At 53.1% G+C, this 23,838-nt stretch overlaps 1 protein-coding gene across 1 annotated transcript in view; it reads left to right on the forward strand.

Annotated features, from left to right (window-relative positions):
* Nucleotides 1–23,838, forward strand: part of KCNQ1 (potassium voltage-gated channel subfamily Q member 1) — a 359,111-nt gene that overhangs the window by 262,541 nt on the left and 72,732 nt on the right. The window contains exons 14-15 of the mRNA XM_007465957.1: nucleotides 18,474–18,549; nucleotides 23,724–23,818. Coding sequence (XP_007466019.1) covers nucleotides 18,474–18,549; nucleotides 23,724–23,818 — 171 coding nt within the window. The remainder of the gene's footprint in view (nucleotides 1–18,473; nucleotides 18,550–23,723; nucleotides 23,819–23,838) is intronic.

Here is a 23,838-nt window from a genome sequence, read left to right on the forward strand (position 1 = left end):
AGAGCATAGTTTTGTAACAACCTCAGGGGGTGACTCGCCCGTTCCTCATGCCTGAGAGCAGGAAAGCAGGGCCCCCAGGGGCAGGGCGGGGCCGCACACAGCACCTCCTTCCCAACAGCAGGCCTGCTCAGCCCCTCCTAAGACGCCCCGGGAGCCTGGCAGGACCTTCTGTGTCCTGACCCCCAGGCTCACCCATCTGGAGAACCCCTATTCCTCGGGTCTACGTGGAATAGCCCCGGTTTTAACTCTGTCTTTCCCTTTCCTGCCCGGAACCCGAGTGGCTGTAGACACTCTGTCCTGACCGGGTTGGTACGTAATTCACGAGGCTTCCGGAAGGAAATGCTCACAAACCACTTTCCTAGACGAAAATCAGTAAGAAGCCCGTGTAATTCTTCCTCGACGTTAGGGGTTTTCTCTCCGTTGCTTTAATCAACGAGTTCCCAATAAGTCATTTCAGCGAGGCCATTACTGATGGCTCATAATCTCCCGGGGGCTGCGAGCGAAATGGGACCCCCGGCCCTTTTCCTGAAAACACTTTTCTTGTTTTCTTTCTCTGGCGCGCTGGAAGCAGGCCAACTCGCCAGTTCCATTAACTTAATGAGGGCTGACAGCCTGCAACAAACGTCCTCATAATCTCCCCAGGATTTAAATGGGGTTCTCCCCAGCCGCCTGCTCACACCCAGGCTCTCTCCCTCTGTCTGCTCGCCCGCCCCGCTCCGGGGACAAAGCCGGGACGAAGACGCGTTTCTTCACTGGCTCCTTCCCAGCAGCTCTGCCCGGGCAGCCTCAGACTTTCAGGCGGCCCACCCAATTTAGGGCACCCCACTGGGGCCCGGGGACCACTCTCCCCACAGCCCAGGAAGGGCCAGGGCCTGGTCCTACTGATTTCTCAATACCCCCTAATCTCCAGAGCGCAGAGCTGCGCAGCTGCGACGGCTTTCCCGGGCTCCACTTCACTCCGAGGCCGCGTCCTTGTCATGGTGAAACCTCAGTCCTGGTCTGCACTGTCCTTTGTGGTCCCTCCAGCTCCTAAGGCCTCCAAAGATCAAGGAATTTGCTGGAACCAGCTGAAACCCAGCATGGGGATCTGTGTGGGGCTCTCACACCCCCCATCCACCCGCACCCTTTCCAAAGGGAGCTTTGGGCTCTTAGGAGGAAACGGGCGCCGACACTTGCAAGAGGACCCGGGTCATGCGGCAGGGGTCTCCAGCAGCCAGGTGAAGGCGGGGATTGAGCCAGGTGTCCCGAGTGGGCGGCAGTGGCACGTACCACCCCCAAGAAACCTTTTCCCTGATGTAAGGACTCGAGTCTCGCCCGTTGTCTTGGGGAGCCGTGGTGGAGGTCCCAGACCTGGTCGCCCAGGGTCACAGCCAAGTCAGCCCCTCCCGGCCGTGTTCACGTTCTCCGTGGGCCCCAAATTCTGGCTCTTCCACACCTCCCAGGCCATCCCAGGCAGCCCTCGGCCAGTGTCAGCGGCAGCTTTTACATGCAAGCCGTCCACCTCTGGGTGCCGTGCCCCTGCCCAGGTGACAGCACCAGCGGTGAGCGCTAGGATGGATCTGGGCGAGGCAGGGGCAACAGTGCGTCAGGAAAGGTCACCACGGCAAGGGGCTGAACCCTGCAGAGGCTGCCATTTCTCCCCACAAAACGAGGCCCCTGAGTGCTACGCGTCGGGCTAGCGTGGGGATGGAGTGACCCTCGGGAAACATGCCGCTTGGTGCCACCCAATCGCTGCTAGCTGCAACCGCTGTGGTCAGCATTTCTGTCCTTACTATTGGAGTTTGATGGTGCCCTTTTCCACTGGGCACCGAGCACAGCGCTGCCCACTCTCCCGGCCTCCCCCTGTGCCCCTCCTCCTGCCCTCACTTGGGCCACCAGCCACATGGACCTTCTTTCTGTCATCCCCGGCCCTCGCTCGGCCGTCCTCCCTGCTGACCGCTATCTCCCGCCCCCTTCCTGTGTCTCCTGCTGCCCTGGATGCTCTCAGGCTCCTCAGGCGGGCACTATCCCCACACTCTGTAATCCGCAGTGTTCCCCAAAACTGTCACCTCGCTGGCCAGACCACCAGCCCGTCCACCACTCTCTTCTCTGACCCCGTCCAGGGTTGGTGATGGGGGTGGTGCTTTCTGGAACCTGGGCCGCTCCTGACTGTCTTGAGGTCTCTGTATTTTGGCTTTTCCAACCCCACGGCTCGTCTGGCCCTGGATGTCCCCGGCGGTGGTCACTCTCCTGCCCGGCTGGTTTCAACTCCCTGGGAAGTTGACTTGGGTCGACTTGGTCTGCGCTGAGCTGAATGGAGTCGAGTTGCCTGAGTTGGGCTTTCAGCTTCACTGAGGTCACCTGACCCAAGCCGAGTGAGTTAACTGGAGGTGACGTACACCAAACTGAACTGAGTTGAACTGAGCTGCTGGGTGGTCCGATCTGTGCTGGGTGGTCTCTGGGGGTCCAGTCGGATGCCCTGATCTTAAAGAAACAGAGAATTTCCTTCTTTCCCTTGGTTCTGGGGTGTGTTGAAATAAGTTAAACCATTTCAAATCCATTGCCAAATCCATTTCAGTCACCTGTCCTGAGGTCCTCGAAGAATTTCACTGCCAACTGGTTGGGGGGAGGGGGTAGTATCTGCTCCGCAGGCCCAGGCTTGGGGGCCAGCACGGGATTGCTCTGACTTCTGGATCACTGATATGAAAACAATCTTCCAAAGACTTGAGAACCCAACGTGTTTAGTGTTTCGCGTGTGAAACGATTTAGGGGAGAGGGAGAGAAGGTGCATAACCTCGGAACCTGCCCAGAGCACCGAACGCTTTGTTCTGTTTGGGCCTGGTTGTGAAGGACCCAGCAGGTCACCCTCGGAGTTTGCACACCCTTGGCAGGCGGCTGGAGCTGGGGCGGGGTGGGGGGTGGGGCGGCAGGGGGGGGGTAACAGGGTCTGTGATATGCGCCTTGGATTATTTGGCAGCCACATGGTGGGGGGATGGATTGGAAGTGGGGCGGCTGAGCCAGAACGGGGAGTTAGGGGCCTCCGCGGCATCCCGGGAGGGAGGGAGGCCAAGCCCAGCTGCACCCCTGAGGCAGCCCAGCCGTGTCTGTGAAGCACACGGAGGTAAGGTGTAACAGGGTCTGTGATATGCGCCTTGGATTATTTGGCAGCCACATGGTGGGGGGATGGATTGGAAGTGGGGCGGCTGAGCCAGAACGGGGAGTTAGGGGCCTCCGCGGCATCCCGGGAGGGAGGGAGGCCAAGCCCAGCTGCACCCCTGAGGCAGCCCAGCCGTGTCTGTGAAGCACACGGAGGTAAGGTCCCTCCCCGAAGACGCTTGTGCCCTGGCCAGAGCCAGGATGGCTGGGGGCGTCCCAAAGGCTCCCAACCCTTCCCCGTCCCCTTGTCCCCAGGGACACCAGCACCTTCCCTCCCAGCACCTGCTGTCAAGAGTGATCTCGGAAGATCAGCCACACCTTTGAAAGCCGGTTTTAGCGTATTCACAGAGTTGCACAACCGTCACCACTGCCTAATTTTAGAACACGTTCATCACCCCAAAAAGCTACCCTGCAACCGCCAGCCGTCACTCCCCACCCCCGCTCCCCAGCCCCAGGCAAACACTCATCTCCTTTCCATCTCGGTGGATTTGCCTATTCGGAACATTTCGCGTACATGGGATCCTATAATATGCGGTCTTTTGTGCCTGGCTGTTTGCACTCAGCACGCCGTTTTCAAGTTTCACCCATGTCGTAGCAAGTGTTGGCGCTTTATTCCTTTTTATGGCTGAATAAGATTCTATTGAATGGATTTGCCACATTTTGTTTATCCATACGTCAGTTGATGGACACTTGGGTTATTGCCACCTCTAGACTATTAGGAACAAAGCCACTACGAACATTCACGTACAAGGTCTCGTGTGAACATGGGTTTCCATTTCTCTTGGGCATTTCACTGCAAGTGGAAGGAATTGCTGGGTCACACGATAATTCCAGGCCTCACATTTTTTAAGGAAGCTCCGGGCTGTTTTCCACAGTGACTTCCCCATCTTTCACTCCCACCAGCCGTGCATTCTTGACAACATTTGTTCTCATCTTTTCATGGTAGCTGTCCCGGCGGGTGTGAAGTGGCCTTGACTTGGGTGTCCTTCATGGCGATGACACTGAGCCTCTCCTTACCTGTTGATTTGCCATTGTGTCTTTTCTTTGGAGAAATGCCTATTCAAGTCCTCTGGCCATTTTTTAAAATAATTTTTATTCGGTGTAGTTGATTTACAATGTTGTGTTGGTTTCAGGTGTACAGCAGAGTGAATCGGTTATACGTACACATATATCCGCTCTTTTTTAGATTCTTTTCTCATATAGGCCATTACGGAGTATTGGGTAGGGCTCCCTGTGCTATACAGTAGGTCCTTATTAGTTATCTATTTTATATATAGTGGTGTGTATGTGTCAATCCCAATCTCCCAATTTATCCCTCCACTCCCCGCCTTACTACCCCCACCCCCTTAACCATAAGTTTATTTGCTACATCTGTGACTCTATTTCTGTTGTGTAGATAAGTTTATTTGTCGCCTTTTTTTAGATTCCACAAGATTTAGCACCTGTATGATCTGCAAAAAGAGCAAACAAACAAACGAAAGCAATGCCAGCAGACACCTCACTTCCTCGTGTTGTAATAGACAGAGGGGCAGAGAAGTTTCTTGAATGTGTGCCCCCGGCTAAAGGAACAAACCAATGGGTGAAAGAGGGAGTGAAGTTAAGTGAAACGAGACCCCAAGGGATTTCCCACCGCGGTGAGCTGTCCCCACCATGAGATGTGTGCTTTGTCCCAAGCTGTGTGCTGAGCCCGGTTCCCAGCTCAGCTGCATTATTTCCACAGTCACCTTGCGTGTGTGGGGGGCAGGTCCTAACCACCTTCGGCCCCCACTCCTGATAGGCCTTGAGTTTTGAAGGGTTACGCGCCCATCTCAGGCCGGAGCCCTGCATCTTCACAGATGAGCAGGGTCTTCTAGACTTTCCTTCCCAGAACATGGGGGCCCGGGGGCTCTGGGGCTCCCAGGCCAGGGCTGATCGCCTGCTCCTGCCTCCAAGCTCCGGGCTGGACGTGGGGAATATCTGGGCCACATGCCTCAGCCCCAGCGGCGACCATGAATTACACGGTGATCATTTGATTACAGTCGGTGTTTGGGGCTCCCGGGTGCCATGACAGCAGGGGAGTGTGGCCACCCGACACCTCCCTGGGGAAGGGGTGTGGCTGGATGTGAATGAGGGTGGGCTGTGACCAGGAAGGAGGTGAGGGAGGGCTGCAGCCTGCCCGGGGGGGCCCTCCAAGTGGGCGTGAGCGTGGCCCTGGATGTGGCAGGGATTGGTGGACGTGGGAGGCATGGTGGGAGGGTGGGCTGCAGAGAAAGCTGCAGACTCAGCCCCCATCGTGCCTGGGCTGGGCCCCGTCCACCAGCAGCGCTGGCCTTGACCCCTGTCAGAGGTAGCCACGGCTGGCCAGCTATGGAGCCACCCTACATTCGGCTCAGGGTCAGCAGAAGACAGGCACGGTGGCCCCTTGGTCCGCCCGTCCTTCGATTGCTTCTCAGACCCAGGCGGGGCCAGGCCGGGGCACTTCACAGCCTATCCTGAGCTGTTTTTGTCAGAAGCCAGTGGGCCATGCACGCTGGGCGGGCTGGTTTGAAGTCTCAGGATTGCAAAACCCTCACCCCGCAGGGTGCTATCTCTAAAGAAGTCGCCTGACTCAACCACAGACTCCCCCCAGCCCTCAGGCAGGCATCCAGAGCTGGAAGCCAGAGCTGCCCCGGTGGGATGGGTCAAGGGCGGCGGGAAGGAAGACAGCAGGGCAGCGAGCCCCCAGCCAGCCCGGGTGGGCAAGACTTGGACACAGAGTCCAGACTGAGCTGGGTTTGGGGGCGAGGGGGCCTGGGCTTCCCCCCACCCCTCCCCGCAACAGAAACCAGAGCCGGGGCAAGAGGGTGACTGGGCTGTCACGGGGACAGAGCTCACACTGCAGTCTTGCCCTCAGCACTGCCGCCAGCAGGGAGGCCGAGCCACGAGTCACGAGGCTCTGCTTCCCCGGGCCTGAGACGGGGACACCCTGCCTTCCTATCAGAGCCAGCACTGGGCAACAAGCACATACCAGGCCTCAAAGGGAAAGGTGACAGCAGCCTGCTGTCTCTGCACACCCTCCCCAAACCCCTTCCTTTGGAAAGACCTGAAAGGGAGAGTCCCCACAGTCAGCCACTTCCAGGGGCAAGAGAGCAAGTGTTCTGGGGGACCAGAAGGCGGTTCATGGAAACGTTCCTGGGTGCGGACCTTCAGGGATGAAGTCAGCAAGGGGCTGGTCCTCTATGGCATCAGCTGGGCCTCAGGCTGCGCTGAGCACAGCAGCCCACATCTCTGACGAGGGCAACACCCTGCTCCCTGGTTCAATCATTTCTGCTTATATTGTTATCATATCCACCCTTCTGCTTACTTTGGGTTTCATTTGCTCTTCTTTTTCTAGTTTCTTAAGGTAGAAACTTAGATCATTGATTTAAGACTTTTCTTTTCTTTTACTATGTCATCGAATGCTATAAATTTCCCTCTGAGACCTGCTTTAGCTGCATCCCTCAAATTTTGAGATGTTTTCATTTTTCATTCAGTTTAAGATGTTTGTATAAAATTGTGACGATCTGTTCCTTGAAAGCTTGGTAGAATTTGGGGTAAAGCCATCTGGCTCTGGCTTTTTCTTGTGGGAAGATAGTTGAACCACCACTTTAATACCTTTAGTAGTTGTAGGCTTATTCAAATGTTTTATTCCATCCTGAGTCTGTTCTATTGAGTTAGATATTTTCCTGAGAATATAGCCGTTCCTGTCTAGGTTTTCCAAAGTTTCTGGCATATAGTTGTTGAGAATATTCTTTTATTAGCTTTCAAATCCCTATTTGTAATGTTTCCTTATTTTCTTTTGTAATATTTTTATTTCTATCTTCTCTCAGTCTCACCAGAGCTTTATCGATTTTGTTAGTTGTTTTTTTTTTTAAAGAACAAGATTTTTGCTTTATTTAGAGGTTTCAAAGACTTACATAAAGGGGAAGATATACCATATTCATAAATAAGAGACAGTGTTATAAAGATGTCAATTCATTTCTTCCTCCTTCATCTATAAATTCAGTGTAATTCCAGTAAAAACCCCAATAGGTTTTTTTTTTCCATGAAACATAATATGATGATTCAACAATTTCTGTGGAAGAATAAGGAGCCACGAATACCAAGACCTTTTTCAGAAGCTCAGGGAAACGCCATTTCTTCCAGGTACCAGGACGTATGGTGTGACACATAGTGATTCAGATGCTGCAGTGTGGGTGCGGGAATCGATCATTAGCCCAGTGGAATAGAGAGCCCAGAAAAGACCTGCACAAATGTAAGGTTTTTGAGTGTGATCAAAATGGCATTGCCAGTCGCTGGAATAGGTGATTATTCATAATGAGAAAGTGAAGTTGGGCCCCGACCTCACACCACATTCAAAAATTCACTCCAGATGGGCCTAAGAATGAAATGTCAAATACAAAGCTTATAACCATTAGAAAATATAAGTTAGTTTGTATCTTTCAAAAGGGAATATTTCTCACACGAGACACAAAAGCATTGACTATGAAAGAAAAATATTAATAAATTTGTTTCTGTAAAATAAGCACTTCTGTTCATTGAAAGGCACCTTAAAAAAGTGAAAAGATAATTTTCAAAGTGGGATTTGCATTCGTTTCCTATTGTTGCTGTAAGAAATTCCCTCAAGCCTAGTGGCTTCAAACAACATGCATTTATCCTCTTTTGGTTCTTCTGTAGGTCAGAAGTCCCACACAGCCTGAGGGCCTGAAAGGTATCACAGGGCTGGTTCCTTCTGGAGGCCCCAGGAGAGAATCCATGCCTGACCTTTTTCAGCTTCTAAAGGGTCCTTGGCCCTTTCCTCTACCTTCAAAGCCGTCACATTGCTGCTCTCTGGCCTCTTTCCCACAGTCACGGCTTCTTTCAACCACAGCTGGGAAAGGCCCCACTTTTAAGGCCTCAAATGTCTAATTGGGCCCACCTGGATAATCCAGAATACTCTCCCCATCTCAAGGTGCAGCACCTGAATTGCATCCATAAAGTCCCTTGTACCACGTAAGGTGACACATTCATAGGTTCTGGGGATTAGAACATCTTTGGGAAGCCTTTTTCTGCCTAATGCAGGAATAGGTATTCCCAATACATGAATTGACAAAGAATTGGCTGGTTGGTAGGTAGAGAGATAGGAAGGGAGGGAAGGGGGGAGAGAGGGGATGGGGGAAGAGAGAGAGAGAGACGGAGGGAGGGAGGGAGAAAGAGAGAAGGAAGGGAGGGAGGGAGGGAGAAAGACAGACAATTTACATCGAACTAATCAATAAGTGCACAAATAACTGAACAGAAAAATGGCCCAGGGCTCTGCCTTTCACAGTGGAGGACACATGGCCAGTCAGTGTGTGAGAGCATCGCTGACACTGGTTTCCTCTGGTGTAAATCCCGAAGCCTGATCACTAGGGCAGCAGACGGGGATGTGGGGCAATGTGGGGTCCCGGGTCTCTCCTGAACCTCTGGTGGGATGCTTAGTAGGGCCACCACTTTGAAGGACAGTGTGGCATCGCCTGTAAGGTGCAATTTCACATACCGATGACCCAGCTGTGGCATGCCTGGGTACTCACCCTGGGGAAACTCCAGTCCGTGCCCAGCCGGAGAAGGTAACCAGGAGTGCGTGTCGTCCTGCCCTCACCAAGCCACGTGCGCATCCAGGAGGGAGAGTGATTGTACTCAGAATGTCCACATAGAGGTGTCCTTTCCACCAGTCAAAACGAACGAACCAGAGTGACTCACAACCGTGTGGGCGGGTCTTGGCAAAGTAAGCCCAGGGAAAAGCATAATACGTTTCTATAAAGTTTAAATTCACTAAAATAAAAAATATATGCCCTTTTTTGGATATATATAAGTGTGATAAAGTTATATAATCAGGAAAGCAAGGAGTGACGGACATGGATTCAGGTCGATGGCTCCCCAGGGTGGAAGAGGCAGGGGGATGGTTGAATTGGGGGCTGTCGGGGTCTAGCTTTTATTCTGAGCAGTGGGTTCCTGGGGGTTTTCTACATTATTGAGAGAGAACAACCAACTCTATAATGATGGATAAAAAAATGAAACACCACAACCAAGTGAGATTTATTCCAGATAAACCCGGCCGGTTCAATATTCAAAATTCCATTAACATAACCCATCACAACAACAGGCCGCAGAGAAAACTCTCATGATCCTATCAAGTGATGTGGAAAAAGCGTTGATAAAAATCTAATATCCATCCGGGTCCTTCTCTTTGTCGAAGGGGTGGCGGAGGGTGCCTCCTTTCTCAGACAGAGGGAAGGGGACGCGTGCTCTCCTGCGGGGCTCAGTGTGCCCAAGGTGAGTCCTACCGCCCGTCCCACCTGCCTGGTGTTGGAGCCACCAGAAAAGGGCACTCACCCCCTCCCTGGGCCAAGCCCAGCCTGGAGGGAGGACAAGGCCCTCAGAGAGAGGGGCCAGCCAGGCCCTTCCCCAGAGACCGCAGAGTCTTTGTGTCCAGCAGAGAGGCTGGCCATGGGGCTGTCACCAGAGCAGGGGCCAGGCCACAGCAGGCCTGAGCGGAGCCGGCCGGGCCCCGGTGTCCCCAGCCCTGGCTTCCCGTCGGCCTGGGGGGCTGCTTGGTTGCAAAGGCCATGGCTTTGTTCCGTGGACCTGGCAGAGGCGAGGGTGGCGGCAGCCTCTGGAGGCCACTGGGGCAGTCACTGGGTGTGGTCCTTTGTTCAAGTGAAGTGGGATCTGAGAACCTCGGGCCTCGTCCAGGCCTCGGCGGGCACGGCCAGTGGGGCCCTTCCCGGTGGGGCACATGTGGAGGCCCCGCCCACCACCTGCTCACACGCCACCTGGGGGTTCTGCAAGAGGCGGGAACCTGAGGCCAGGGGACGTCCCCTCCCGGGGCTCAGGCCGGGGGTGAGGGGCTCATGGGGCCAGTGGCCCAAGCCCCAGAGGAGGAATCTCAGGGCCTCCCGTAGCCTGCTTTGGCTCCCCCTCCAAGCCCGTGTGTGTGTGTGTGTGTGTGTGTGTGTGTGTGTGCGTGTGCGCGCGCGCATGTGTCCTGAAGTATGTAAGTTGCCGCCCCCTCCCATGTAGGTGCATGAGTGTCACCGGGCCTGGGTGCTGCATGCAGGGGGCCCCCGTGAATGCATGTGCTCAGGTGAGCCCCGGTTGGAGGAGATGTGGGGACACAGACCTGAGTGCCTTCTGCACATGGGCCTGGCCCACCGTCCAGTAACGTCCAGTAACGTCCAGTAACACTGGGGGCCTTGGTCTCACTGGAGAGCATCTCATACGCTCTGCGCTCAAAAGTGGCCAACTCTGGGCTAAGTAGAAACCACCTGTCCCTAAGAACTTTAAAAGCTGCTTATCTTGAAAGGCTTTTTAAAAAACTTTGGTATGGTTTATTTACTGTAAAGTGCACAAATCCTGCAGGAACAGATCAGCTTATTTTTACGTATATATACCCTACATAAAAACCCACGAGGTCAGGACATGGAACACTTCCGTCCCACCAGCAGTTTTCTTCCCGCCTCCCCAGGGAAGCCTCCCCCGACGCCCCCCACCCCTGCCGCCACAGGTAGCCCCTATCCTGGCTTCTCTCACCGTAGAACAGTCTTGCCTGTTCTTGAGCCCGCACGGAATCGTATATGCATACAGCTTTGTCACTGGCTGGCCTTCCTATGAGGGAAGCTGCTATAAAGATTCTGATAGATATATTTGGTGGACGTGAACACTCGTTTCTCTGGATCAAGTATCTGGAGAATACGAAATGCCAGGTCCCAAAGCTACAGCCAAACAGCTTTCCAAAGTGAACCAACACACGTTCCCACCAGCAGCGCATGGGAGTCTGTCACTCCACATCGTCTGCCACACTGGATGTTGTCAGCCTTTTTAATTTTGGCCGTTTTAGCCAGCGTATATGGGTTCCTCTTTCGGGTTTTCATCTGCATTTCCCTAATAGGTAATGATGTTGAGTGCCTTCTCACGGGCTTACTGACATTTGGGCCTCCTATGTGAAAAGTGCCTGTTCAAATCATCTTTTTAAATCATGTGGTCTTTCCCTTACTGATGTGTAGGCATTCTCAATATATTCTGGCTACAAGTCCTTTACCAGAAAATATCCCTTCCTGGCCTGTAGAGCATCTGTTCATTCCTTTAATGATGTCTTTTGATGTCTAGAAGGTCTTAATTTTAAGGAAGGGCGATTTGTCAAATTTTGTTGTTGTTGTCGTCAGTTGTTGCTTGTGTTTTGGGAAGTCTTCCAAGGTCATAAAGATATTCTCCTGCTCTCTTCTGGAGGTCTGATGGTCTCTGCCTGCATGCTTTGATCTAAAATCTAACATGAATTAATTTTGTGACCGCTGTGTGGCGGGGATCGTGGTTCATATCTTTTGCATACAGCTATCCAAATTGTCCCAGTACCATTGACTGAAGAGAACATTCTTTCCCCCACTGGATTGCAATCGTGCCTCGGTTACAAACGCAGTGACCACATGTGCGTGTTTGTGCTTCTGCATGTTTTATTCTGTCCCGCTGATCTATCCTCTACCTAATACGGCTGTGTTAAAAGTGTATTCTAATACCACACCTCTCTAATACACTCTGCTCATCGCTGTAGCTTTACAGTACATTTTGAACGGGCAGTGTGAGTCCTCAACTTGGCTGTTCTTCAAAATTGTCTCATCTACCTTAGCCCTTTGCTTTTTCACCAATATTTTAGAATCAGCTTGAAAATTGTGCCCCCCAGAAATGAATAAATAAAAGCACTCTGCTATGGATTGGAATTACATTTGACCCATACCTCAAAATTCACCTCTTAACAAATATTGAGTCTTCCAATTTATAAACGTATTATATAACCCTCAACTGATTTAGGGCTTCTTTAATTTCTCTCACTAATGTCTAGTATGTTTCTGTGTAGAGGTCTTGTTCACCTCCAGGAGATTTATTCTTAGGTATTTTATGGGTTTTGATGCTGTTACAATTGGTATCTTTTTATTTCATTTTCTAGTTGCTTGTTACTAACATAGAGAAATACAATTGTTTTTTGTATATCATCTTCAAAACCGGTGTTCTTTCTAAATTCATTTAGCAATAGAATAATTTTATCTGAAGATTCTGAAGGGGTTTTTAACGTATATGATTATGTCATTTGCAAATAATGACAAAACTTTCCTTTTGTCCTGTCCAATTATTGTATCTTTCATTTCCTTTTTTTTTTTTTTTTTTTTTTTTCCCCCCAATACACTGGCTGAGACTTCGGGGATAATATTAAGTAGAAACGGTAATGGCGGACAACCTTGTCTTACTCCCCATCTCAGGAGGAAAGTGTATAATATTTCACCATTAAGCATGATGTTTGCTTAGATTTTGTTTGCTTTTGTGTTTGTTTTTTACGTAATGGAGTTTCCTCCTATTCCTAGTTCTCTAAGAGTTGTGTTTTTAATTATGAGTGGGTCTTGAGTTTTATCACATGTTTTTCTGCATCTTTTGAGTTGCTTATATGTTGTTTTCTTACTTGTTCTGTTGATGTGGTGAATAATGTTGATTGGTTTTCGGCTGCTAAACCAACCTTGCATAACTGGATTGAACTACACTCCATCATTTATCTTTACATATGGCATTGGGTTCAATTTCTTGGTATTGCAGGTAGGATATTTGCATCCATGTTTACGAGAGAGACTGGCCTGTGACTTTTCTTTCTTGAAACATCCTTGTCGGGTTTTGATATCAAGGTTATACTGACTCATAAAAATCCTCTAAAAAGATTTGTATAAAATTGGTATTATTTCTTCCCATTTAAGGAAGAATCTACTGGTGAGGTCATCTAGACCTAAGGCTTTTTTGTGGGTAAATTCCAAATCTAATTTATTTAATTAAAATTGGGCAATTTGGATTTTTAAGTTTCTTCTTACGTCTGCTTTTATATATTGTGGTGTCTTTAGGAATTAATCTATTTTACCTAAACTATCAAGATTACTTTTGTACATAATATCCTCTAAATAGGTTTTTTAAATATCTCTAGTTAGTCTTTTCAGAAAATCAAATTTTGGCTTTGCGGATTTTCCTTAACGAAATGTTCATTTTTTATTTTATTGAATTGTGCTCTTATCTTTATTATCTCTTTCCATCTACCTTCTTGGGATTTAATTTACTATTGTTTAAACTTCTTGAGACAGACTTCGGCCTCTCCTCTTCTCTTAATATATGATTTAAGACCATAAAGTTTCCTCTAAGCACTATTTCATGGTACCTCAAGCACTTATTTAGCTGTAAGTTGTGATCCGGGACATTTTTATTACTATTCAATTCAAAGTATTTTCCGATTCTTATCAGATTTCCTCTTCGATCCTTGAGATATTTAATTTCCAAAACACTTAAGGATTTTCCAGTTATCTTTTTCTTATTCATTTCTAGCTTAATCTCTCTGTGGTCAGAGAACATACACATATGACTTACTCTCTTTGAAATTTGTTGGAACTTGCTCTTCAAGCCCTGCACATGGTCCCTTCTGGTAGATGTTCCCTGTGTGCTTGGGAAGCTTAGACACCCTTTGGGCACTGAGCATGGTGTTCTGTAAGCGTTGATCACATCAAGTTCCTACTTGATGTTCAGACGTGTGTTCAGACGTGTCTCTCTTTAGATGTTTTCACAGCTCCTCTATCTGTTACCCACAGAGGTGCATTCAAATCTCCCACCATGGTTGTGGATTTTCTCTTTTACCTTTAGTTGTGCCAGCTTTTGCTTTATTTATTTGAAGCTTATGTTGTTAAGTACATACAGATTTAGAGTTGATCTCTTCCCACCAAATTTTGACCACTTTTTTTTGTTTGTTTTGCCACGTGGCATGCAGGATCTTAGTTCCCCAACCAGGGATGGAACCCCTGCCCCCTACAGTGGAAGCATGGTGTCCTAACCACTAGACTGCCAGGGAATTCCCTTGACCTCTTTTTAAACGATGAAATATCCCTCTTTATCTCTGGCAATACTTAAAGTCTTCCTTGTCTGATATTAGTTTACCTGCACTAGCTTTCTTTGGGCAACACCAATGTATGTCTTTTTCTATCCTCTTACCGTCAACATTTCTATGCCTATCTATTTCAGTATATTTATAGGCAACAACAAATTGTTCTTTTTAAATCTCATCTGACAATCTTGGTTTTTTAATTGGAATATTTAGTCCCTCTGCAATGCATGCAATCTACTATATCACTTTTCTTTTTCCCATTTGTTCCATCACTTCCTTTTGACTTCCTGTCCTGCTTCTTTGGGTTAATCAAAAATTGTTATTAATTAATTTTTATCCCCTATTAGCTTGTTAATTCTACAGTCCTTTATTATTCCATCAGTGGTTGCCTAGAGATTATCATACACATCCTTGACTCACTGGAGTCGACCTCAGATGAGCACTTTTACCGTTTCCCTGACAACACATGGTGCTCGCCACTGTTTATCTCCACTGATGCCTCCTCCCTTTTATGCTATTTTTATCATGTATTTTTAGCTATAGCTATGCCTTAAACCTCAGGAGACATTATCATGATTATTTCAGTCACTTTAATTTACTAACTTAAACTTTCTCACATATCTGTCCTTTTCTACATTCTTAATTCCTTCCTGTATTTCTGTGCATCCTTCTGGGATCATTGCTCTCTACCTGGGGAGACCCCTAAGTCGTTCTTTCAGTGCAGGTCTCCCAGCAGTGAATTCTCTTGGTCTAGTTTTCACCTTTTTTTAAAAATTTATTTATTTATTTATTTATTTGTTTGTTTGTTTATTATTTTTGGCTGTGTTGCGAGGGCTTTTCTCTAGCTGTGGCGAGCGGGGGCCACTCTTCATCCCGGTGCGCGGGCCTCTCACTATCGCGGCCTCTCTTGTTGCGGAGCAACAAGGCTCCAGACGCGCAGGCTCAGTAGCTGTGGCTCACGGGCCTAGTTGCTCCGCGGCATGTGGGATCCTCCCAGACCAGGGCTCGAACCCGTGTCCCCTGCATCGGCAGGCAGATTCTCAACCACTGCGCCACCAGGGAAGCCCTCACCTTCTTTTTTTTACAATTATTGTAGAAAATATGCATAACATAAAATGTACCATTTTAACCATTTTTAACTGTATCATTCAGGAGCATTAAGCACATTCACGTTGTTGTGTAAGCATCACCATCATCTCCAGAACTGCTTCATCTTCCCTAACTGACACCCTGTCCCCACTGAATGCTCACTCCCCATCCCCCTCCCCTCAGGCCCAGCCCCACCATCCTACTTTCTGTCTCCGTAGACTTGACGACTCTAGGTCCTCATACAAGTGGAACTATACAGAGTTTATCCTTTTGTGACTGGATTATTTCACTTGAACCTTCATTTTTAAGAATGTATTTGATGGGTATAGCATGCTAAGTTGGTAGGAATTTTCCTTGAGCACTTTAAGGATGTCATTCTGGCTTTCATCCTTCCCGTTGACAAGTCAACCAACAGGATAATGTGTCATCATTCCCACCCCCACCCCCCTGACTTTAGAGCTTCTGCAATGTTCCCTGTGCCTTTGGTCTTCAGCAGCTTTACTCCGATGGGCCTGGGTCTGTTGTACCTTGTCTCTCTCTCCAGCTGGATCCAAAGAGCTGTTTGAATCTGTGGCCTGATGTCTTCCATCATCTGGGGAAAATTCTGTGCCACTGAGGCTTCAAAATTATTTGTTCTCCATTTTGCCTCCTCTCCTTCTAAGGTGTTACATGTATTAGAACTTCTAACCTTATCTTATATGCCTTTTGCACTTTTTCCTATATGTTTAACTCTACTTTCCCTCCATACTCTAACCTGGCTGTTTTCTCCAATTCACAAGTATTTTCTCCTCTGCCAGCAAATTCAGCTACTGCATTTCTTAATTTCCATGAGTGTCCTTTTTGTTCTGGAATTTCCTTTCTTTCTTTTTCATATAGATTTTACTTCTCTGGTGAAATTCTCCATCTTGTCATCTATTTTCTTGAACCTACTTATCAAGGTTATTTTCAAGTCCTTATCTAAAAACTCTGAAGCAAACCAGTGCATCTGTTTGCTCCTGAGACTGTGGGTCGGCATATTGGGCTCCTCCTCTGGCTGGCCTCGCCTGGCTCGTCCAAGCGGCGGCTTGGTGGTGACTGGGTGGTCTCAGCTATAGCCTCCGGAGTCTGGAGCTGTCGGGCTGTCAGCCAGGGTGCCTCAACTCTGCTCCACGTGGCCTTTCTCGCGGCCCAGCTCAGGCGTGTCCACGTGGCAGCAGCATTCCATGATGATGGAAATTGTTGGGGGGAACTCCGATCGGGGGGAACTGCAAAGGATTTACACCCATCTCTAACCTCCCCCCGCCCGCCCTCTGGCCATAACTGTTTACGTTGCCCCCAAAGTAAAATTCACTCACCCCTCCAAGAGACACCAAAGTCTCATGCGATTAGAGACGGCACACCCTGTCCAAAGTCCAGCATCTTATGATAGGCTTTTTTTTTTTTTTTTCAGCCTCTGCCCAATGCCTGGTCCCCAAACCATCACTATGCGTTTCAGGATTTTGATATGATGGACCCCACTTTGGCGTCCTAATTTCTTTTAACCTATTGCAGCACGTGGCAAACCACACCTAGATTTAGTGGCTTCACACTGCAGCTCTTTCCTTATTCGTGAGTCTGTGGGTCAGCAATTTGGGCTCAGCTCAGCTGGGAGGTTGTCCTGCTGGCTCTGCGTGGGGTGACTCTCACAGCTGCAGTCCCCTTGGAGGCTTATCAGGGCCGGATGGTCGAAGATGGCCTCAATTCACATGCCTATTGCTTGGTGCTGGCTCTTGGCCAGAGCACCATGATTCTCCACGTGGCCTCTCCAGCCAGCCAGCTCAGGTGGTTCAAGCCACCACATTCCAAGAGCGCACAAGTTATACACGACGGGACTTCCCCAGCATTCTTTTCATCACAATAAGGGTCAAGGTCAGCCCAAATTCAAGCAGTGGGAAAACCAACTCTTATCTCTTGACGCAAGAGCTACACGTCTTTAAGGCATTGAATCTACCGCATCTTTAGATCTGTTTCCGTGGTCTGTTTTGTCCATTTGTTTTCAATCTGTTGAGCATTAAAAACAGAATAGAGGCTCCATGATCTTATCCCTACAGATAATTCCGTTCTCTCTGGCGTGCAAAAGGTGCAGGACAGAGCACCTTGCTCCAGGTGGGGATTGAGGTGATTTGAGGCTATGGCAGGATTGGGGGGTCTCATCTGAAAGCTTGGGGTGTTTGCCAGGACCCCGTCTCCTTGGTGACTCTGAATCGCAATTCTCCTCTCCCCACTGACGTGAGTCTGTGGAGGCCTCTGCTTAGCTTTTTATCCTTCTAGCAGCTGCTTCTTGCTCCGTTTCTCAGAATCTCACCCCATGCTGTGCAGCTTAGTTCACAAATGCTTCAAGGGGAAATTGCGTGAAAGGGGGCTTCCTTCTCTGTGGCCCCCCACTTACCAGGATCTTGGCCCATCAAGTCCTGGATGTCTTTGCAGCCCTGGACTCCTGTTTATCTTGCCAGCCCAGGGAGCCCCCTGCCTCCCATTCGGCTAGTGTGCCCCGCACAACAAACGCACAAACGCGCACGTGGGCTCTCCCAGTTTGTTTCTCTTCTGAGATCTCAGCCCTTGGAGTCTTCCTTGCTCTCAAAGCCATCACACGGCTGTGGTGGTGTTCTCAGCGGAAGGTTTGGTCAGATGCAAGCTTCAGAGCCAGAAGAAAAATCCCCACTGGTTCCATGTGGATGTATTTCCTTCCGGTCTTTTTCCTATGAACACATATATATATATATATATATATATCAACGATTGTGTTTCCCTTTTTAATGATGTTTCTAGAAGGAACTTCAGAGGGGATACCACACGGTCTCCTTAACAGGGTGGCTCAGGTGGTAACTATCCCTGGCTAATTTGTCCGGCAGCCCTATATTTTCCAAGTGGGTACCGGTGGGCGGGCTATAAAAGCTTCCAGCTGAAAGGGACCTTAGCTGTCATCTGTTTGTACCCCCTCCCCACTCTACCAGTGAGCAGCCAGAAGCCCCAAGGGTAGAAAGAAGCTTCTGTGGCTCTACCGTGAGTGAGGGGCACAGCCATTGCCAGCTCGGGACCCCGACTCCTACCCCACTTCTGAGCGACAAGCAAGGCGAGGGTCCCTCTAGTGTCATCCCCCTAATTTAAAGCCTCCTTGGCCTCAGCCTCTCTTCCTGCCACCAGGATGTGAGCTGGCAGATCCCCATCCGAGGGGGTTGAACACTCTCCTTGTTTCTGGAAAGGCCCAGCCCTTTGCCGGGGATGGGGGGCACATTTGGGAAGCCTCCGAGCCTCTGAGAGTGGTGGGCGCAGATGACCATCTGGTCCCCACTCACGCCCTCCTCCCCATTCTCCACTGCAGGCTGCGGGAGCACCACCGGGCCACCATCAAGGTCATTCGGCGCATGCAGTATTTTGTGGCCAAGAAGAAATTCCAGGTGAGTCCTGTACTCAGCCCTCCTGCCCTGGTCCACCCTGAAAGCCCCTCTCCCACCCACAGCGCAGGCTGCGGGGTCCCCATACCCTGCCATATCTGAGACCTGACCCTTCACCCGTCAAACACCCTGCCGTGACTTCAGGATCCGTCCCCAAGACAGCAGACCCTGGAGGGACACTTCCCTGATCGGCCTGGACCCTGAGGCCCGGCACAGAGCCCAGAGGCACGCAGAGCTCGAGGGCTCACCGGCCCCTCCCACCCCCCACCAGACAGGAGTGGGAGTGCGTCACCTGGGCAGGAAGTGCTCCGTCCCAGGCCGGCTCAGGGCTCTTGTCCCCCTCGCCCACCCTGTGCGAGTCGGAACAGAGGGGAGACCCAGCCCTGCTCTGTGCCCCGGGGTGGCCCACCTTTGCAGGGAGAGGTAGGGTCTCTCTGGCTGAGCGAGGCTGGAGACTGTGGGCTTCCCCATCGGCACTCCTGCCAGGGGTGAGTCTCCTGCAGCAGCCCCTGGGAGCCCACAGAGGAAGCCAGCTGGCGGCAGGCTTGGTGCCCTCCTTCCTACGTGGGGACCGTCCTCCGTCTGAGGAGCGGGACCCAGCTCAGCCCTGACTCTGAGAACATGGAACCTTAGGAAGCAGGGACCCTTGGGGGAGGCCATTCTCTTTCCAGAAGGCTTGGCCACCGGTGCCTTTCAAAAGTGAGTCCCTGGTGGAGCCAGGACTGGGGGTCACCCAGAGCCAACCAACATCCACATCCCCTGGGAGGTCACAGCGAGGTCGCCCAGAGCCAACCAACATCCACATCCCCTCGCCAAGCAGGGGAGGTCGGGGATGGCTTGTTCACACCCCCTGGGAGGTCACAGCGAGGCTGGAACAAGAGCCAGCCCCCTCCGGGCCGCACCTCCCACCCCAGGCTGAAGGCTTGACGCTGGCTCGTTCCAGCGCCCTCAGCAGAGCCCTCACCCGCACAGGCCACAGAGCCAGACTCGGTGCGGGGTTCTGGAAAGACCCCACCCCCCGGCAGCCCTGGGGAGGAACCCTTCCCCCGCTGGTAGTGGGAGCAAGAGCCCAAGGGGCTGGCCCAGGACGGCGTCCACGGGTGCCCAGCCCTCACACAGGCTCTGCCACGACATGACCGCCACTGATCCCGGCCCCAAGGACAGCCCTGATGAGGCCCTGCCCTGGCCGCCTCATTCCTCCGGCTACCCGGCAGCACCCGTGGCCCCCTTGGCTGGGTGGTTTGCACACAGAGTCCCCGGTGGCATCCTGCTGCCTGCCCATCTGTCTGCCTGCAGCCCTGGAGGGGGGCCGTTCCCCACCAAACTGGGCCAAGTTGTGCTAAGGCTCCCGCCAGGGCCTGGGACTCCTCATTGTTGAAACAAAAGAGTCGTGGTGAATGCTATTGTCGGCCGGCGCCAGGAGGTCTGCCCAGCAGTGTTCTGGGCGAGATCCGACGGTCCCGGACAGAGGGTGTCTGGGTTCTGTGGCCGTTCCTTCCCCGAGGGCCCACTGCCCTGGCGGTACCAGAAGAGGGGTGGCTTGGTGGAGCAGGGAGCTCAGGGGGCCCTGGGTGAGGGCGGGCTGTCCTCCTGGGGAGGGAGGATGAGGAATGGCAGGAACCCCCTCGGGGGTCAGGTCTGGGCAGGACTGCTCCCAAGAGCAGAAGAGGCCCCCGGAAGGGCCACGTTGTGTTGCCCTCGCTCGAGGGCCGTTGGTGGTGACGTCTAAAACCACAGGCGTCAACCTGGGGAGCAGAGGGGTTAGCGGGGACTCTTCCAGGATGGGGACGGTCCCCAGCCTGAGCAGCTGGGCCACCAGCATTCCAGAGCAGGCCCCGGCAGGGCAGAGGCCATAACCTGCTGCCTGGGGCACTGTTGGGCCACGCGGGGCCGTGCCAGGGTGGGCACCAGGCTTCCTGGGGGCTGCTTCCAGGGTCTGGGGCACCCAGCAGGGCAGGCGGAACCTTGGGGCTCATGGAAGGCCCAGCTCTGGGGGTGATGTGAGCAGCTTCCAGCTCAGAACCACAGACCGCCCTGGGCAGATGGGCGCCGCAGTGGCTGGAGCAGCTGTGGACGCTGGTGAGCACCCGTCACAGAAATGCTGGCAAGGAAACTGGCTGCTGACCTCCCTTCCAGGCCGAGGGTCTCCTTTTCTGCCTCAGGACACAGGTCAGGGTCCTGCGAATGGCCTGGAGGTTTCTGGAAAGAGGCTGGGCAGCCTCACCTCCCCTGTTCCCTGCCCCTCCCCTCGGCGCGGGACCCCTGGGGGGGCCTTCAGTAAATTGGGCGGGGCCCGTTGAGTGGAGGCTCTCCTGGGAGCTTCCCGGTTTGAGCAAGGCCAGAAGCTGGGGCAGCAGGAGGCCTCCAGGAAGGAGGGACCCACGGAAGTTGAAGGGGTGGACGAGTCCCTGGCGGTGAGGGGCTCTGTGGGGCTCCAGGTGCGGCCCCCCACCCAGGCCCAGCTGTCAGGGATGCCGTCCCTTCCCCCGCAGCAGCCCGTCTGTCTGTCTGCTGCACGCCCACCCCCATCTGGCCTCAGGGGCTGCAGAAGTGACGGGTGGCCCCCCTGCCCGCCTCGCCGGCCGCTAAGTGCCCAGCTGGCCGCCCCTGCGTCTGGCCGGAGGAGCCAGAGCCCCTTAGCCCTTCACGGTTGCCTTGAACTCGCATGTCCACCGGCGGTCAGTCTGGACAGCCCGGCACTATCTCGGCTCATCTCAGGCTCCTGCTGCTGCCAAGGAAATGAGCTCTAGAGGGAAAGCTGAGATGATGTCTCCAGCTGGGCCCCAGGCCACCACTCGACAAAGGCCTCCAGGAGCTCTGAGCAGACCCTGGCTCGGGGGCGGGAGGTGAACTTCTCAGCTCCGAGATGACTCTCAGGGGGCCTGGGACCCCACCGCGCCACGGGTCCTGGGTATCAGCCGGGCGTCGGTTACCCTGTTGTGGTCCACACCCTAGACAAGGCGAGGCCGGGGGCGGGGGGCCTGCTCACAAGCCCCACCCCACCCCCACCCCCACTTCTGCAGACATGCACACGCATGCCCAGGCACACACACACCTGTCACCTGCACTCTTATGCCTTCCCACAGGGACATCCGTATACACTTGTGCACACGGAGGCTCTTAACACGCTCAGGTGCCCAGATTCCCCTGCACGCTGTGGGCCGTGACCTCCCAGGGTGTCTGGGGGACCAGGGCAAGGACCCACTCCATTCCAGGCCAGGCCTGCCTCACTTTGACCTCTGAACCCAGCCTTCCCCTCTTCTGATCCCAGCCTTCCGCTCTTCTGATCCCACCCCAGACGGCTCCGGCAGGCCTGGAGGTGCCCAGTATCGCTCACAGGAGGCCAAGATCACAACTCAGTGGCGTGTGCGCTGAACAGCAGTGCAGACCCTGGGCTCAGCCGCAGACACTGTCACAGCCACCTCGGGCTCTCCTGGCAAGAGCCAGTTCAGGACCCGCTGGCCTTTCTCACCTACCATCTTACTTCATCCCCACTCCCTCCCTGTCAGCCAGAGGGCTCAGCATCCCCATCTCACAGAAGGACAAACTGAGCCCTGGGGTATTACCACTAGCCTGTAGCTAAGGGCCACTGTTACACTTGTCATGAAGCTGAGTGTGTGGCAAGTCAGAGAGCCTGCCAGAGTCCCACCCCGCTCCTGACCCTGAGACCCCACCACGGGCCTCGGCATGTAGGCCACAAAGGGACACAGGGTGTTCCCGGGGCCCAAAGCAGGGCTGGGTGTTACCTGTGAGGGCCCTGCCTGGCGGATCTTGTGGGAGCAGGAACCCCCTGGAATTCTTGTGCCCAGAGTCCCTGACAGGGAGGAGGATTCTGCGCTGCCTCGGGGTTCCTGGGGTCCAGGACGATGTGGGGAGCTGCGAGAACTTAGTTAAGCCGCCAGCATCGATGGCAGGGCCCCTGGACGTGTCCGAAGGGTGCCCAGAGATCGAGGCAGGACCCTGCCCTCAGGGGAACCCCATCTTTCTGGAAGGCAGAGGTGGCCCTACCCTTAGCCTGGGGTATAGCCCCAGTCTCTGGGGTGGCACCCCAAGGAGAAGGAGGCTCAGGTGGGCAGGGAGGGCAGGTGCCCTGGGGCTCCCAGGGTTGAAACCTGGCCCTGACCCTCAACGGGCATCTGTGCCTTATTACTTCTCACCCTCTGACCCGCCGGCCCTGCCCTGCCCTGCCCGCTCTCTGGCATGTCTCTCAGGCCCGCTACACTCCCCAGCAAGAGGCAGGAACCTCCCAGCCCATCACTAGTGTGGGCCCTTCAGGGTTAATGAGACCACCTGGGCCCCCAACCCTGTCTCCCCGCGGTTCTCCCGATAGAAGTAACCTATATCCCCGCGCGGCTCTGGCCCGCTTGTGTGGGCGAAGGGCCTCCTGGGCCATCAAACCCCGACGCGGCCAGCCCGATGCTACCTGGGCAAGACCCTCAGACCATAAGCTCCTGGGATCGAGGCCATAAATGCGGCTGGAGGTTTTGCTGACATCGTGAGAAGCCCCGTTCTCTCTGTTGTGGTTTCACCTGAGCCCCGGATGCATTTATGGGCTCAGGGCTGGCGCCGAGCCTGGAGCTCTGGGGTCACCTTCCCTGCCCCCATGGCCGCAGGCCTGCCGTGGGACCATCCTCTCTTCCCAGGCAGCCTGGGGGCCCCAGCAGGAGGCCTGTCCCCCGGGGCCACCCCTGCTCAGCTCAGGGGACTGCCTGGGAAGGGGGTGGGGTGGGCCACCTCCCCGCCCCAAGAACAGTGGGTGCGCTGGCCAACAAGTGTGCGGAGGGTGAGCTTGGGGCCCAGGCAGGCGGTGGCCGCACAAAGCTGTGCCCTCCACCCAGTGACTGGCAGCCATGCTGGCCCCCCTCCCCCAGGCCCTCAGCTGGGCCAGCTCTTCCAAAGCAGCTTGAAAACAGGGACCGGTGGCCTGGAAAGGGAGAGTGGGCAGGTCCCTGCGGGTGAGCGGGCAGGAAGCTGAGGCCCAGAGAGGCCGAGGTACTGGCCCAGGGTCACCCAGCTCCCGGGGAGGATGAGCCCGGCCACTGCATGTGCGCTGATCCAGGCCTGCCCCATGGTGCCACGTGGGCAGCTCCTTAAATCCTGGAAGACCACGGAAGGCGGGCGCGGTCACGGCGTTAATGCTTAGCCCGCGGCGTGACTCTCTCTCTCTCCCACCGCAGCAAGCGCGGAAGCCCTACGACGTGCGGGATGTCATCGAGCAGTACTCCCAGGGCCACCTCAACCTCATGGTGCGCATCAAGGAGCTGCAGAGAAGGTGGGCGTGAGGGGCCCGGG

The sequence above is a fragment of the Lipotes vexillifer genome, unplaced genomic scaffold (genome assembly GCF_000442215.2).
Source record: "Lipotes vexillifer unplaced genomic scaffold, Lipotes_vexillifer_v1.1 scaffold1094, whole genome shotgun sequence".
Lineage (NCBI taxonomy): Eukaryota > Metazoa > Chordata > Mammalia > Artiodactyla > Lipotidae > Lipotes > Lipotes vexillifer.